At 50.0% G+C, this 16,168-nt stretch overlaps 1 protein-coding gene across 9 annotated transcripts in view; it reads left to right on the top strand.

Moving 5' to 3' along the window:
• PHF14 (PHD finger protein 14) overlaps nt 1-16,168 on the top strand; it is a 276,270-nt gene that overhangs the window by 72,102 nt on the left and 188,000 nt on the right. For all 9 annotated transcript variants that reach the window (XR_012320018.1, XR_012320019.1, XM_073677292.1 and 6 more), the window contains 3 exons: nt 2,564-2,667; nt 2,888-3,019; nt 8,551-8,719. Coding sequence is in view for 7 of the 9 variants with exons in the window: in XM_073677292.1 (XP_073533393.1) it covers nt 2,564-2,667; nt 2,888-3,019; nt 8,551-8,719 (405 nt within the window). In the remaining 2 variants the exon portion in view is untranslated. The remainder of the gene's footprint in view (nt 1-2,563; nt 2,668-2,887; nt 3,020-8,550; nt 8,720-16,168) is intronic.

Raw genomic sequence — 16,168 nt, 5'->3', positions numbered from 1 at the left:
GATATGCTGGACGGCCCGTTGAGCAGGATATGTTGGACGGCCCGTTGAGCAGCAGAGCATGACATGTTGGACGGCCCTTTGAGCAGCAGAGCTGGATATGCTGGAGGGCACGTTGAGCAGCAGAGCTGTATATGCTGGACGGCCCGTTGAGCAGCAGAGCTGGATAGGCTGGACGGCCCGTTGAGCAGCAGAGCTGGATAGGCTGGACGGCCCGTTGAGCAGCATAGCTGGATAGGCTGGACGGCCCGTTGAGCAGCATAGCTGGATATGCTGGACGGCCCGTTGAGTCACGGAGCGGGACCCGCTGGGCGGCCCGTTGAGCCGCAGAGCGGGACCCGCTGGGCGGCCCGTTGAGCCGCAGAGCGGGACCCGCTGGACGGCCCGTTGAGCCGCAGAGCGGGACCCGCTGGACGGCCCGTTGAGCCGCAGAGCGGGACCCGCTGGACGGCCCGTTGAGCCGCAGAGCGGGACCCGCTGGACGGCCCGTTGAGCCGCAGAGCGGGACCCGCTGGACGGCCCGTTGAGCCGCAGAGCGGGACCCGCTGGACGGCCCGTTGAGCCGCAGAGCGGGACCCGCTGGACGGCCCGTTGAGCCGCAGAGCGGGACCCGCTGGACGGCCCGTTGAGCCGCAGAGCAGGACCCGCTGGACGGCCCGTTGAGCCGCAGAGCAGGACCCGCTGGACGGCCCGTTGAGCCGCAGAGCAGGACCCGCTGGACGGCCCGTTGAGCCGCAGAGCAGGACCCGCTGGACGGCCCGTTGAGCCGCAGAGCAGGACCCGCTGGACGGCCCGTTGAGCCGCAGAGCAGGACCCGCTGGACGGCCCGTTGAGCCGCAGAGCAGGACCCGCTGGACGGCCCGTTGCTTCAGTTAAGATCAATGTTCATGACTCCACTATAATACTCTGTGGACTGATGAGAAAAAAGTTTAACTTTTTGAAAAGTGTATGTCCCATTACATCTGGCATAGACGTAACACAACATTTCAGAAAAGGAACATTATACCAACAATAAAATATGGTGGTGGTAGTGTGATGGTCTGGGGCTGATTTGCTGCTTCAGGACCTGGGAGACTTGCTGTGGTAAATGGAACCATGAATTTTGCTGTCTACCAAAAAATCCCAAAGGAGAATGTCCGGCCATCTGTCTGTGACCTCAAGCTGAAGCTCACTTGCTTTATGCAGCAGGACAATGATCCAAAACACACTGGCAAGTCCACCTATGAATGGCTTAATTAAAACAAAATTAAGACTTTGCAGTGGCCTAGTCAAGGTCCTGACCTTAATCCGATTGAGATGCTGTGGCCTGGCCTCAAAAAGGCTGCCCATGCTCAGAAACCCTCCAGTGTGGCTGAATTACAACAATTCTGCAAAGGTGAGTGGCCAAAATTCCTCCAGAGCGTTGTAAAGACTCATTGCCAGTTATCGCAAACGCTTGATTGTAAACCTGTTATTAGGTTTAGGGGGCAATCACTTTTTTACACAGGGACCTGAAGGTTTGGATTTCCTTTTCCCTTAATAATAAAGACCTTCATTTAAAAACTGCACTTTGTATTTACTTGTGTTTTCTTTGTCTAATATTTAAATTTGTTTTGTGATCTGAAACATTTAAGTGCGAGAAACATGCAAAAGAATAAGAAATCAGGAAGGGGGCAAACACTTTTTCACACCGCTGTATGTCTTCTCATGGCCACCCTGTGGTTGTGATATCATTTTCAGCATGCTGAGGGTTTTGATTGACTGGAGAAGGCCACTCAAAAGGCCTTAATCGAAGTTAAAATTCAACATAGAAAATCTATGGGGTTAAAAAAAACATTTATTTCTTATCTGCCCAAAAATTCAACTCAATGCACTTTGAGTAAATAAAGTTTTGCAGCAACCTTGTGCTTTTAAAGGGAATCAGTAACCCTCCTAAGTCGTCTATATGGGCATGTAGGTCTTAGGAAGCTGAATAAAACGATACCTTGATATTTGTGATCTGATGTCTTATTCCTGAGAAATCTACTTTTTCTTAATATGTAAATGAGCTGCTAAGATCTCTATGCCAGACATAGATCTCCCTGAAAATCTGGATCCAGAACTTATTTTTAATGAAAAGGGGCGTTACCAGTGTGAGACATGTAGATCAGTAGAGCAGACTGTCAGTCATTACATGTCTCACACTGGTAACGCCACCTTATTTTACAATGAGCTCTGGAGGCCGATTCTCAGGACATCTATGTCCAGTCCATAGATCTTAACAGCTCATTTGCATAATGAGGAAAACATGGATTTCTATGGAATAAAACATTGGATTGCAGATATCAAAGGTATCATTTTATTCATCTTTCTATGACCTCCGCGTCCATATAGACGGCCTAAGAAGGACGATCTTACTTAAAGGTTCCCTTTAAGAATTTTTTCGGATTCCATTTGACACATTTTGTTACATTCTATATCATCTAACAGAGAGATGTAATATTTAATGGTGGGACGGACTCCTTAAATTAACCCCGTCAGTCATTCATTTACTTTTTTTTTTTCTTTTTAATTTGGGTTTATGCATCATCGCTTTTTCTTGAATCAGAAACCGAATCTCCCCGCCATCCTCCGGGCGCCGAAAGAACGAAAACCCAGCAAGAGAGAGGGGGGCGCGCAGAAGACGTTGCCGTTGCCGGCGGTCCTCTACAGGTAATTGTTATCCATTTTTTTGATTAGCATTGCAATTTCATTTTCCTCCGGAAAAGGTTGTTAATGTTTTAATATCGGAGCAGCAGGACACATGTTTGTTGGGGGCACAGCCGCGCTCTGCAAGCCCAGCGTCGGGATAACTCTTTCTGCATGGCCGCAGGGCAGACGTATGTGATTGACGCATTTTGAGCCTTTTTTTTTTTTTGTTTTTCCCCTTTAGTTGTGGAATCTGTAAGAAGAACAACGACCAGCATTTACTTCTGCTGTGTGACACCTGCAAGCTGCACTATCACTTGGGGTGCCTGGAACCCCCACTGACGAGGATGCCGAAGAAAACCAAGAACAGCTATTGGTGAGTGCAGCAGCCTCGAATGGTCGGCTATTGCTATATAAGATAACAGAAGCATGGCTGCTTCTCGAAACGGCGCCACACCTGTCCATGGGGCTGTGCCTGGAATTGCAGCTCAGCCCCTTTTCAATTGAGTGATACTGAGGTGCAATACCACACACAACCTGTAGACAAGTGAGGCGCTGTTTTCTTCCCTCCTACCAAGATCTATTAAAAGAAAATATATATCTGTGTATATGTGTGAAGTGACTCTATAGGGGTGTGTGTGTGTGTATGTATGTGTATATATATATGTGTGTGTGTGTGTGTGTATATATATAGTACAGACCAAAAGTTTGGACACACCTTCTCATTTAAAGATTTTTCTGTATTTTCATGACTATGAAAATTGTACATTCACACTAAAGGCATCAAAACTATGAATTACCACATGTGGAATTATATACTTAACAAAAAAGTGTGAAACAACTGAAAATATGTCTTATATTCTAGGTTCTTCAAAGTAGCCACCTTTTGCTTTGATGACTGCTTTGCACACTCTTGGCATTCTCTTGATGAGCTTCAAGAGGTAGTCACCGGAAATGGTTTTCAATTCACAGGTGTGCCCTGTCAGGTTTAATAAGTGGGATTTCTTGCCTTATAAATGGGGTTGGGACCATCAGTTGTGTTGTGCAGAAGTCAGGTGGATACACAGCTGATAGTCCTACTGAATAGACTGTTAGCTGCTTTTTTCTTGCCATAATACAAATTCTAAGTAAAGAAAACCGAGTGGCCATCATTACTTTAAGAAATGAAGGTCAATCAGTCCGAAAAATTGGGCAAACTTTGAAAGTGTCCCCAAGTGCAGTTGCAAAAACCATCATTTCTACAAAGAAACTGGCTCACATGAGGACCGCCCCAGGAAAGGAAGACCAAGAGTCACCTATGCTTCTGAGGATAAGTTTATCCGAGTCACCAGCCTCAGAAATCGCAGGTTAACTGCAGCTCAGATTACAGACCAGGTCAATGCCACACAGAGTTCTAGCAGCAGACACATCTCTACAACAACTGTTAAGAGGAGACTTTGTGCAGCAGGCCTTCATGGTAAAATAGCTGCTAGGAAACCACTGCTAAGGACAGGCAACAAGCAGAAGAGACTTGTTTGGGCTAAAGAACACAAGGAATGGACATTAGACCAGTGGAAATCTGTGCTTTGGTCTGATGAGTCCAAATTTGAGATCTTTGGTTCCAACCACCGTGTCTTTGTGCGAGGCAGAAAAGGTGAACGGATGGACTCTACATGCCTGGTTCCCACCGTGAAGCATGGAGGAGGAGGTGTGATGGTGTGGGAGTGCTTTGCTGGTGACACTATTGGGGATTTATTCAAAATTGAAGGCATACTGAACCAGCATGGCTACCACAGCATCTTACAGCGGCATGCTATTCCATCCGATTTGCGTTTAGTTGGACCATCATTTATTTTTCAACAGGACAATGACCCCAAACACACCTCCAGGCTGTGTAAGGGCTATTTGACCAAGAAGGAGAGTGATGGGGGGCTACGCCAGATGACCTGACCTCCACAGTCACCAGACCTGAACCCAATCGAGATGGTTTGGGGTGAGCTGGACCGCAGAGTGAAGGCAAAAGGGCCAACAAGTGCTAAGCATCTCTGGGAACTCCTTCAAGATTGTTGGAAGACCATTTCCGGTGACTACCTCTTGAAGCTCATCAAGAGAATGCCAAGAGTGTGCAAAGCAGTCATCAAAGCAAAAGGTGGCTACTATGAAGAACCTAGAATATAAGACATATTTTCAGTTGTTTCACACTTTTTTGTTAAGTATATAATTCCACATGTGATAATTCATAGTTTTGATGCCTTCTGTGTGAATGTACAATTTTCATAGTCATGAAAATACAGAAAAATCTTTAAATGAGAAGGTGTGTCCAAACTTTTGGTCTGTACTGTGTGTATATATATATATATATATATATATATATATATACACATACATACATACATTAAAAAAGAAATTTTTTTTTTTTTTTTTTTATACTGTACAGTTTAAATTGAATATATTATAGATGACTTTTACGGCACCAAATGATCTTATTTTTACCGCACCATGAACGCTGTAAAAACTAAACCTGTGCCTCTAGAAGAAAGGAAAAAATGGAATATTGGGGCTGAGTGCTGCAGCCTCATCGATGTCTTTGACCATTTTTTTCATCCTGAAATGTTCCTTCGATCTTAGCGCTGTGCGTTCCCTTTTAAATAGCGTTAACTTATCTCATTTTGAGTGTCCCTGAGTGCAGGTAATCAGGACTGGGGATCCATTTGGGCCATTTTTGACGGACCACTCTCTGCCAAAACAGTGGCGCCGCAGGAAAGTTTCAGACATTTTTTTTTTTTTCTTTTCTGCTTTTTTTTTTTGTTCTGCCTTTTAAGTAAATTGTAAGAAGCATTAAGTGTCATCTGTCTGGAGGATAAAGAGGCTCCTTCGCAGTTGGAGGCCACGTAGAGTAGGTCACGTACTTTGAATCCTTTTATTTTCTCCTTGCAACCTGCCTTTGCCCAGGGTCATGAGCACAAGCTCTCTTCATCTTGGTTGTGTCGGTTGGTTAATTTTATTCTCTTTGCTTTTAATTAGTCCAAATGTTCTAGGAAAGAGGAGGGTTCTGGTGAAAGTAAGCCACATTGATTACATCTTTTTACTTTACACGTTTTTTTTGTGTGTGTTTTTCTTCATTGTTCTGTATGCCCACGACTAGAGATTCTGCCTCTAAAATGATAACACCCATAAATGTCAGTATCTGACCATCTTCAAAAATATTTCTGAATGTTTTAGGATTACGAACGCCAATAAAAGATTCTGATCGTCTGCCATTACAACGCGCGGGAGTGGTTTATTTGCCAGACTTTTCAAAAGCCCAGCGTAAAACTGGACTCTGAATTAGTTTCTACTTAACTCTATCTTTTTTCCTTCTATAGTTTTCGTCAGTCTCTCTCTTGTCATGCCTTTCTGCTACTCTCTTTCCTTAATTCTCTGTTCGTCTGTCGGGCGCTCCTCCTTTCTATGGCTCCCTCTGTCGGGCGCTCCTCCTTTCTCTGGCTCCCTCTGTCGGGCACTCCTCCTTTCTCTGGCTTCTTCTGTCGGGCGCTCCTCCTTTCTCTGGCTCCCTCTGTCGGGCGCTCCTCCTTTCTCTGGCTCCCTCTGTCGGGCGCTCCTCCTTTCTCTGGCTCCCTCTGTCGGGCGCTCCTCCATTCTCTGGCTCCTTCTGTCGTGCGCTCCTCCTTTCTCTGGCTCCCTCTGTCGGGCACTCCTCCTTTCTCTGGCTCCCTCTGTCGGGCGTTCCTCCTTTCTCTGGCTCCCTCTGTCGGGCGCTCCTCCTTTCTCTGGCTCCCTCTGTCGGGCGCTCCTCCTTTCTCTGGCTCCCTCTATCGGGCGCTCCTTCTTTCTCTGGCTCCCTCTGTCTTGGGTTGTCATTCTCTCTTTCTCTGGCTCCCTCTGTCTTGGGTTGTCATTCTCTCTTTCTCTGGCTCCCTCTGTCTTGGGTTGTCATTCTCTCTTTCTCTGGCTCCCTCTGTCGGGCGCACCTCCTTTCTCTGGCTCCCTCTGTCGGGCGCACCTCCTTTCTCTGGCTCCCTCTGTCGGTCGCACCTCCTTTCTCTGGCTCCCTCTGTCGGGCGCACCTCCTTTCTCTGGCTCCCTCTGTCGGGCGCACCTCCTTTCTCTGGCTCCCTCTGGCGGGCGCTCCTCCTTTCTCTGGCTCCCTCTGTCGGGCGCTCCTCCTTTCTCTGGCTCCCTCTGTCGGGCGCTCCTCCTTTCTCTGGCTCCCTCTGTCGGGCGCACCTCCTTTCTCTGGCTCCCTCTGTCGGGCGCACCTCCTTTCTCTGGCTCCCTCTGTCGGGCGCACCTCCTTTCTCTGGCTCCCTCTGTCGGGCGCACCTCCTTTCTCTGGCTCCCTCTGTCGGGCGCACCTCCTTTCTCTGGCTCCCTCTGTCGGGCGCACCTCCTTTCTCTGGCTCCCTCTGTCGGGCGCACCTCCTTTCTCTGGCTCCCTCTGTCGGGCGCACCTCCTTTCTCTGGCTCCCTCTGTCGGGCGCACCTCCTTTCTCTGGCTCCCTCTGTCGGGCGCACCTCCTTTCTCTGGCTCCCTCTGTCGGGCGCACCTCCTTTCTCTGGCTCCCTCTGTCGGGCGCACCTCCTTTCTCTGGCTCCCTCTGTCGGGCGCACCTCCTTTCTCTGGCTCCCTCTGTCGGGCGCACCTCCTTTCTCTGGCTCCCTCTGTCGGGCGCTCCTCCTTTCTCTGGCTCCCTCTGTCGGGCGCTCCTCCTTTCTCTGGCTCCCTCTGTCTTGGGTTGTCATTCTCTCTTTCTCTGTCTCCCTCTGTCGGGCGCCCCTCCTTTCTCTGGCTCCCTCTGTCGGGCGCCCCTCCTTTCTCTGGCTCCCTCTGTCGGGCGCCCCTCCTTTCTCTGGCTCCCTCTGTCGGGCGCTCCTCCTTTCTCTGGCTCCCTCTGTCGGGCGCTCCTCCTTTCTCTGGCTCCCTCTATCGGGCGCTCCTCCTTTCTCTGGCTCCCTCTGTCTTGGGTTGTCATTCTCTGTTTCTCTGGCTCCCTCTGTCGGGCGCTCCTCCTTTCTCTGGCTCCCTCTGTCGGGCGCTCCTCCTTTCTCTGGCTCCCTCTGTCGGGCGCTCCTCCTTTCTCTGGCTCCCTCTATCGGGCGCTCCTCCTTTCTCTGGCTCCCTCTGTCTTGGATTGTCATTCTCTCTTTCTCTGGCTCCCTCTGTCGGGCGCTCCTCCTTTCTCTGGCTCCCCTCCTTTCTCTGGCTCCCTCTGTTTTGGGTTGTCATTCTCTCTTTCTCTGGCTCTCCTCCTCTATCTCATGCTCTCTACCCATCTTTCTCTCTCTTCATAATTTTAGTTTTGTGGATCCCAAAAATCAGGCATCATCTTCAGTAGATTAGGATCCGGATTTCTACTAAAAATGCTTAAATTGAGCCCCGGTTATTTAGCTCTCATATTTAGACTTATGAGGGAAATAGATTTTTTGTCTTCTTCTGGGGACTCCATATATGACCTCTTCTGACATGCTGAGGATGATTTGGGGCGGTTTTCTCCTCCGTTACCTCTTTCCGCTGCTTTTTCATTTGAGCACGTTCAGAATCTAAAGTCCTGTTTCCACAAAAATAAAATTTGTGGTAAAATGTCACCCACGCCTCTTTGCTTTTATGATTTTTTATTTCTTTTTTTCCTAAATTGCACTGCCTAAAAATTGTCTTAGTGTCCGACTGCTAAAAATATCAGTAAGATTTTCAATAGTGAATTTTTTCCATATGATCAGCGCGATCCTGATAATCTGACCGGTCAGACTGGTGGAGCGGTTATCAATGAGTTACCTGGAAAGTTCTTTGAGAACTTTGCAAAAGCCGTAACGGTGACCATGTTGGCTGTTACCCAACTTTTTTTGGGCATTAGTAAGTAATGGTTTGTTTTTTTTTGTATTGAGAAGAGAGGGAAACATTCCCAATTTCCATTGCTTTGTGTCCTTCAGGCAGTGCTCAGAGTGTGACCAGGCTGGTAGCAGCGACTTAGAAGCCGATTTTGCTATGGAAACATTACCAAACGGGACCAAGAGATCCAGGAGGCAAATAAAGGAACCGGTGAAGTTTGTGTCTCAGGACATGCCTCAAGACGCCAAAAAAATTCCCTTGAGGAGCACAGTAAGTATTTCTGAGGAATGGCCGCTGCAATCATTGTCAGCGTTGTTGAAGTCCTAACGGAAGCTGTCTTTGGTCACCCACTTGCTTGCAAGCACTCGTAGAATCTTAAATAGTATCCGTCATGTGCTTACATGAGTAATCATACTATTTCTAGTCATTTTTTCTCCAGATCATCCTTCTGTAACCCTTATCTCAAATTTTCAGTAGTCTCTGAGCTAGTGGGTGGAAACTAACTGCTATGATGTCTCCTACACACAGCGCAGTCAGACACAAAAAATTCCAGCAGCATGGAGGGCATTATACAACCGTATTGAGCTGTGTGGCTGTTAACCCAGTTTACTAGAAAGCACTATGGAGGACTTTATACAGTAGTACTGATCAGTGTAGCTGTGAATTCAGCACAGGGTTGAGCTAAACCACTAACTAAAAAGTAGTAGCATCGTCTCAGATAGCAAAAGGCACAGATGGACACAATCTCTTTATTGTTCTCCACCTCTCTTCATTGACTTCAATAACCAGCTGTAATCTGATCCTTCAGTGGTCCAACAGTCCTTCTTGACTTGAGCTAGAAGGATCTTAGCATTGCATTTTTTTTAGCGTGAATGATGATTACAGGAGGCAGGGGTGGGGATATGAGGAGGCACATAAGTGGAGAAAGAAGTAGATTTATCTGATAAGATGCGTTTCTCATATTAGTTTCTTAAGTTTGTATGCATTATTAATTTATGGAAAGTTTGGACCTGTCAACAGTGGCCATCTTTTGTTCTTCCCTTATTCCCGCTGCTCGCTTGAGTATTTCCTGTTAAATCCGCCATATGGTTCCACAGGTATGGGCTCTTCTATTTAGTGCAAATTTTTATTTTTACAAGTGGGCGTTGCTCATAAAGTAATTATGCAAGGCAACGTATAGACACGCCCCCTGAGGATCCTGTGAACAACACTTCCATTGTAAAGACCATACAAATTAGAACTTAAAAAAAAGTGTTAAAAAAAGAAGCATCAAGAATTAAGAGTAAAAACTGTTCTGTTTTGAATGACTTGGTGACAAGTCCTCTTTAAGACAACCAAGTACCTCCATGTAGCGGTCGGTCACACGACGTCTCCCATGCATAAAGTTTGCACTCTTAGCTCGGCAGAGCGTGCCATGTTCTTAGTGGAAATTAAAGAGTAAGTTACTGTTAAGCATCTCTCTCTCTCTTTATCGCTTCATTGGGGGACACAGGACCATGGGTGTATGCTGTTGTCTCTAGGAGGTTGACACTAGGCAAAAAAAGAAAAAAGTCTCCTCCTCCGCAGTATACACCCGCCTACAGGCACCATGCTCACCAGTTTAAGCTTAGTGTCTGTAGGAGGTAGACCTGGATCCCATCAGATCCAACCCTGTTGTGTTTTTATTAATCTTTGTTCTTTCTTTTCCAGATACAGCTCTTCACGGCTAACAGGGAACACTGCGTCCCCTGTTAACCCATCTCACAAGCGACCGAGAGAGCAGTGTGGCATTCCCCACAGCGCCCACTCTCGTACCCACTGGGCAGGACTTATCCCCTGTCACCTCAGGGTGATTCCCGGTGGCCAGTCCTTGCCGGTTCCCCAGCCCCCTCCTCAGAGCAGTCTGGGAGGGAGACGGTGGTCCCTGCTGGTGACCTTCCCCCAGATTCTGGGGTTGACACCGTCTCCTGCACTGTCCAGGACCGGTCAGTGCGGGAAGGAGGAAAATCCAGGATCCCCCCCCTTACACACGGAGGACCTCCTTGGACCATCCTCAAAAGGGGAGAGGAACAAGAGGTATCGAGACCCTTCAAGAGCACAGAAAGGTACATCTCCTTCTGTCTCTCAACCGCAGGTCCCAGTTCCCCAGCGCTGCTTGACGCTTCCTCCCCCTCACTGCCTCACAAATATGGCGCTTACTTCAACAGCGCTTCCCGGGCCACGCCCCCTTCCTCGCATTTTCGGCGTCCCCCTCCTCCTTCCCCGTTATACGCGGCAAAACTGCCCGCGCTTTCTCCGTCGGGGGGCTTCTCTGGTGGGCTGTCCTTCTTACCGGCGTGTATACGCCCCTTCCGGCAATCGGCCAACCAGGGCCGAGGAGTGGGGTGACACTTCCGCCACGCCCTCGAGCCTTCCCGCGGACCTATCAACGGTCGAGTTCTTCAAGCCCGCCCCCTTCCCTTCCGCCTATCATAGCCTCGCCGCTCCTCGTCATCAAGGCAGCGTGCTCTGCTCCTCCCCACCTTCTACGCCGACGCCATCACTCTGCCTCACCGCAGCTCTGCTCCTTCTGCCTTACAACAGTGGCCCGCTCCAGCCTCACCTCTGGAGTTCCTTCGGGGGACACAGGACCGTGGTTACTTCAGGATCGGGTAGGCTCTGCCCTGCACCGACCCACACACCTTTCCTGCCCACTGACGCTCTCCTTTGCACTATCCCTGGTCAGGCACATATGCCAAAAACCCAGGGAGCTTTCAGTCCGTCCCGCTCACATAGTCACATACTACGCCTGTGCTCTTTACTAAGTGGGCCACGGGTCTCAACAGCTTTCTGCTCGACCTGCAAACCTACCACCATGCTGGCACCCCAAGACCCCCCTGCCGCCCAGGACGAGGTAACTGCCCCTCCTCCGGAGTGGGCTGTTGCTATGTCCCAGTCTGTCTCTGATCTCACCAAGGTATATCAACCTCTGGTGCAGGTCCTAGAACGCTTGCCCATGCTATCCACGGCCACCAGTGCTCCGAACGTTCCAACGGACGATTAGCAGGCACCCCTGCCCCCTCCTAAGGGCAGACCGAGGGCACGTTCTCAGAAACGGACTCACACAAGCTCATCCTCCAGCTCTCCAGACTCCAAATTGCTCCCTGCATCTCACACCTCTTCCCCAGACATAGCCCCTGGATCTGACACGGCATCAGATTCTGACTCTGGATCCGACACGGACCAATATTCTAGAATCCAGGACATGGTTGACAGCCTTATATCGGCCGTCAATCACACTCTGCATGTTAAAGAGGACGAGAGCCCTTCTGAGGACTACTCCGTTTCCTTCAAGAGAATCAAGCGCCCGGCACGCACCTTTTCTAACCATTCAGAATTTGATGGTGTCTTTCAGAAACAGTGGGAGCATCCAGAGAAGCGCTGCACTGGAAAGAAACAGACATGCTATACCCCTTTAACCACGACCTCGTCAGCAGATGGACGGAGTCCCCTTCTGTGGATCCTCCTGTCTCTCGGCTGAGACGGTACTGTCCCTTCCAGACGGTTGTTCCCTCAAGGACACTACGGATAGACAGGTTGAGGCCTTGGCTAAGTCAGCCTTTGAGGCTGCTTGCACCTCCTTTTGTCCTTCCTTCGCCTCAACTTGGGTATCAAAAGCAGTCTCCGCATGGGCCAAACAGCTTAGGCAGGGCATCCTCACCGGGGCTCCCCCAGACAATCTGGCTGACCTATCGGATCAGATCGCCCACGCAGGGAAATATCACCTCACGGCGTCCCTTGACACCGCTACCTGTTCAGCCCGCTTCTCCAGCAATATCATCGCTGTACGTAGGATTCTTTGGCTGAAGGCTTGGAACGCCGACCCGGCCTCCAAGAAATCACTAACAAATATCCCGTTTCAGGGCTCCAGACTGTTTGGGTCTAAATTAGACCAGATCATTTCTGATGCCACTGGGGGCAAGAGCACTTCCCTCCCTCTGCCGAGGCCTAATCGCCCTTTTCCTAGGAAACGTTACCTTCAGTTGCGGTCCTTTCATCGGTTTGCTCAACCAGGACCCTCCTCTCAACAGGACCCCCAGCACAGCAGGACAAACGTAAGCCTACCTTTAGGCCCACTCCCAACTGGCGCACAAAGGGTCGCTCTTCCAAGCCCTCTGGATCCCGATCCAACAGGTTTTCCTCAGCATGACAGGTCACTCCCACCTGGGATTTCTCCCTGGGTGGGCGGCCATCTACTTCTGTCCCGAGACCCTTGGGTATCGGCAATAGAGGATGCCTGGGTCAAGGATATAGTGACCACAGGCTACAAGATCGAGTTCAACTCCATACCAGGAACACGATTTCTCAGGTCCCGCCACCTGCATCCATCTCTACTTCCCGGTTTCCTTCAGGCCATTGCCTACCTTCTGCACTCAGGAGTTATAGTTCCAGTCCCCCTTCAAGAAAGGTGTTCGAGTTTCTACTCAAATCTTTTCGTCGTTCCAAAAAAGGACGGCTCACTACGTCCGATCCTAGACCTCAAACAACCAAACCGACAGGTACGCTTACGGCACTTCAGAATGGAGTCCCTCAGGTCGGTAATCGCCTCAATGGAGGCCGGGGAATATCTATGTTCAGTGGATATTCAGGATCCGTATCTTCATATCCCAATCTGCGCACCACATCAGAAGTTCCTTTTATTTGCCTTCCAGAACGCACATTACCAGTTCACTTCTCTCCCCTTCGGGCTTGCCTCCGCCCCGAGGGTTTTCACAAAGGTAATAGCGACGGTCATGGCCATTCTAAGAGCCAGGGGGATTGTAATTATCCCCTACCTCGACGACCTAAAGATCAAGGGTCCCACGTTCGGGGACTGCCTCCACAGTCTCCAGATCACCCTGAACACGCTTTCTCGGTTAGGCTGGCTGATCAACACAGACAAATCCTCCCTGGTCCCATCTCCGCACTTAACCTTTCTATGGATGCAGTTTGACACGACCCATGCCCGGGTCCTTCTCCCGAGGGAGAAGATAAACTCTCTCCGTCGGGGGATTCACCTTCTCTCTGACCCAAGTCCACGCCGTCTCCGCCTCTGCATGAGTGTCTTGGGAAAAATGGTGGCAGCTATGGAAGCGGTCCCGTTTGCCCAGTTCCATTCCCGGCCTCTTCAACTGGCCCTTCTGTGGGCATGGGACAAGAACCCGTCATCTCTAGATCGACGCATCAGGTTACCTCCTCATGTGAGAAGGTCATTAATATGGTGGACTCGTCCTTCTTCCTTCAGACCCGGGAGGTCATTCCTACTGCTTCGCTGGCAGGTGGTCACGACCGATGCCAGCCTCATCGGTTGGGGGGCAGTCTTCCTCCACCACACAGCGCAGGGCCGTTGGAGTCTCCAAGAAGCCTCCGTACCGATCAATATATTGGAGATAAGGGCAATTTACCTGGCGTTGCGTCACTGGCAGGACATTCTTGCAGGGTTCCCAGTCCGCGTACAATCGGACAACGCCACGGCGGTGGCGTACATAAACTGTCAAGGAGGAACGCGCAGCAAGTCTGTCTTGAAAGAGGTGACGAGTGCTAGTTTGGGCCGAGAACACTGTTCCGGCAATCTCAGCAGTACACATTCCGGGGGTCAACAATTGGGCGGCCGACTTCCTCAGTCGGCAGGGCCTTGCCTCAGGAGAATGGTCTCTCCATCTCGAGGTGTTCCATCAGATATGCTTACGATGGGGCACGCCGGACGTCGACTTCATGGCGTCTCTGTTAAACCACAAGGTTCCATCCTTCGTAGCCCGGTCCCGCTATCCCCTTGCGATCGCTTAAGACGCGCTAGTCATCTCATGGTCTCAGTTCCAGCTGCCCTATATTTTTCCACCTCTACCATTGATACCTCGGGTCGTCAAAAAGATCAAGACAGAGGGAGTACCGGTAATTCTAATAGCCCCGGATTGGCTCAGACGCGTCTGGTACACAGATCTAGTAAACCTGCTCGTCGACTCCCCCTGGAGACTACCGGACCGTCCGGACCTCCTCTCTCAGGGACCTATTCTTCTCTTGCTCTGAATTTAATGGTATGGCCGTTGAGGCCGCAGTGTTGAGGAAGGCGGGTTTTGCGGACAATGTCATCCAGACCCTAATTAGTGCCAGGAAACCCGCAACCTCGCGCATATACCACAGAACCTGGAGAGCCTTTTTTCATCACTGCGAGAAGGATCAGCTAGCTCCCATGTCCTTTTCGCTACCGGTCATTTTGGCCTTCCTTCAGTCTGGCCTGGAGGCGGGACACTCTCTGAGCACTCTGAGGCCAAGTTTTGGCCTTGTCCATTCTATTCCAACGTAACTTGGCTTTCCGTCCTCAGGTCAAGACGTTTCTGCAAGGGGTGGCTCACCTGGCGCCTCCTTATCGCCCCCTGGTGGATCCATGGGACCTTAATATGGTCCTGAGCGTCCTTAAACAGCCTCCGTTTTAACCCATTCAGGACATCTCAGCCTCTCTTCTTTCCTGGAAGGTGGCTTTTCTTGTGGCGGTTACCTCTATTAGGAGGGTTGCAGTTGCAGAGCTCGCAGCCCTCTCTTGTCGGTCGCCTTTTCTGGTCTTCCATCAAGACAAGGTAGTGCTCAGGCCAGTGCCTTCCTTATTGCCAAAAGTAGTCTCCTCTTTCCACATCAATGAGGACATTGTTTTGCCTTCCTTCTGCCCTACCCCAGTGCACCCTCGGGAGAAATCCCTGCATAAACTGGATCTGGTCAGAGCTCTACGTGTGTACATTTCTAGAACGGCCTCCCTCCGGCGTTCGGACGCCCTGTTTGTCATTCCGGAGGGGCGTCGCAAGGGTTTCCCTGCTTCCAAGTGAACCATTGCCCGTTGGATACTTTCGACCATTTTGGAGGCATGTCGCGTCTCGGACACATCTCTCCCTCCGGGGGTAAGGGCTCACTCCACCAGGGTGGTGGGGGCCTCTTGGGCGGTTCGCCATCAGGCTTCAGCTTCTCAGATCTGTATGGCCGCAACATGGTCTTCACTCCACACCTTTTCAAGGTTTTACAAGGTCCACACTTATTCCTCGGCTGATGCCAGTCTTGGACGGAAGGTTCTGCAGGCAGCGGTTGCCTGCAGCCAGACCTAGTCTGGCTACCTTTCTTGGTTCTCCCACTCTAGGGACTGCTTTTGGACGTCCCATGGTCCTGTCCCCCCCAATGAAGCGATAAAGAGGGATTTTTGGTACTCACCGTAAAATCTCTTTCTTGGAGCCTTCATTGGGGGACACAGCACCCTCCCTGAATTTGGGCATAGGTACAGTTGACCCTGTTGGGCATCTAATTTAGTTTTCACGGTTGTGCCCCGTTGGGCATTGCATAGTTAATTGTTTTAAGTTCCTCCTACTGCTTTAGCCACTAACTGGTGAGCTTGGTGCCTGTAGGCGGGTGCATACTGCGGAGGAGGAGCCTTTTTTCTTTTTTTGCCTAGTGTCAACCTCCTAGAGACAACAGCATACACCCATGGTCCTGTGTCCCCCAATGAAGGCTCCAAGAAAGAGATTTTACGGTGAGTACCAAAAATCCCTCTTTTCTCGGATTGGGCATGTTGAAAACCGACATGCCTGATCTTTCCCCAGATTTCTGCCTAGAGTTGAGATATGCGGCTGATCCTGTGCGAGATTGGCGGGTTCTGATGATTTTTCAGCGTTGCTCTGATTGCCTCTTTGAATAAAGAATTGTTCCTTTAAATGAAGACCTTCTTCAGTATTTTGCTGACTG

Source organism: Phyllobates terribilis, unplaced genomic scaffold, assembly GCF_046119375.1.
Source record: "Phyllobates terribilis strain yellow unplaced genomic scaffold, ASM4611937v1 Scaffold_4__5_contigs__length_816908805, whole genome shotgun sequence".
Classification (NCBI taxonomy): Eukaryota; Metazoa; Chordata; class Amphibia; order Anura; family Dendrobatidae; genus Phyllobates; species Phyllobates terribilis.
The sequence above is the reverse complement of the archived record's forward strand: the minus strand, read 5'-3'. Positions and strand labels throughout refer to the sequence as shown.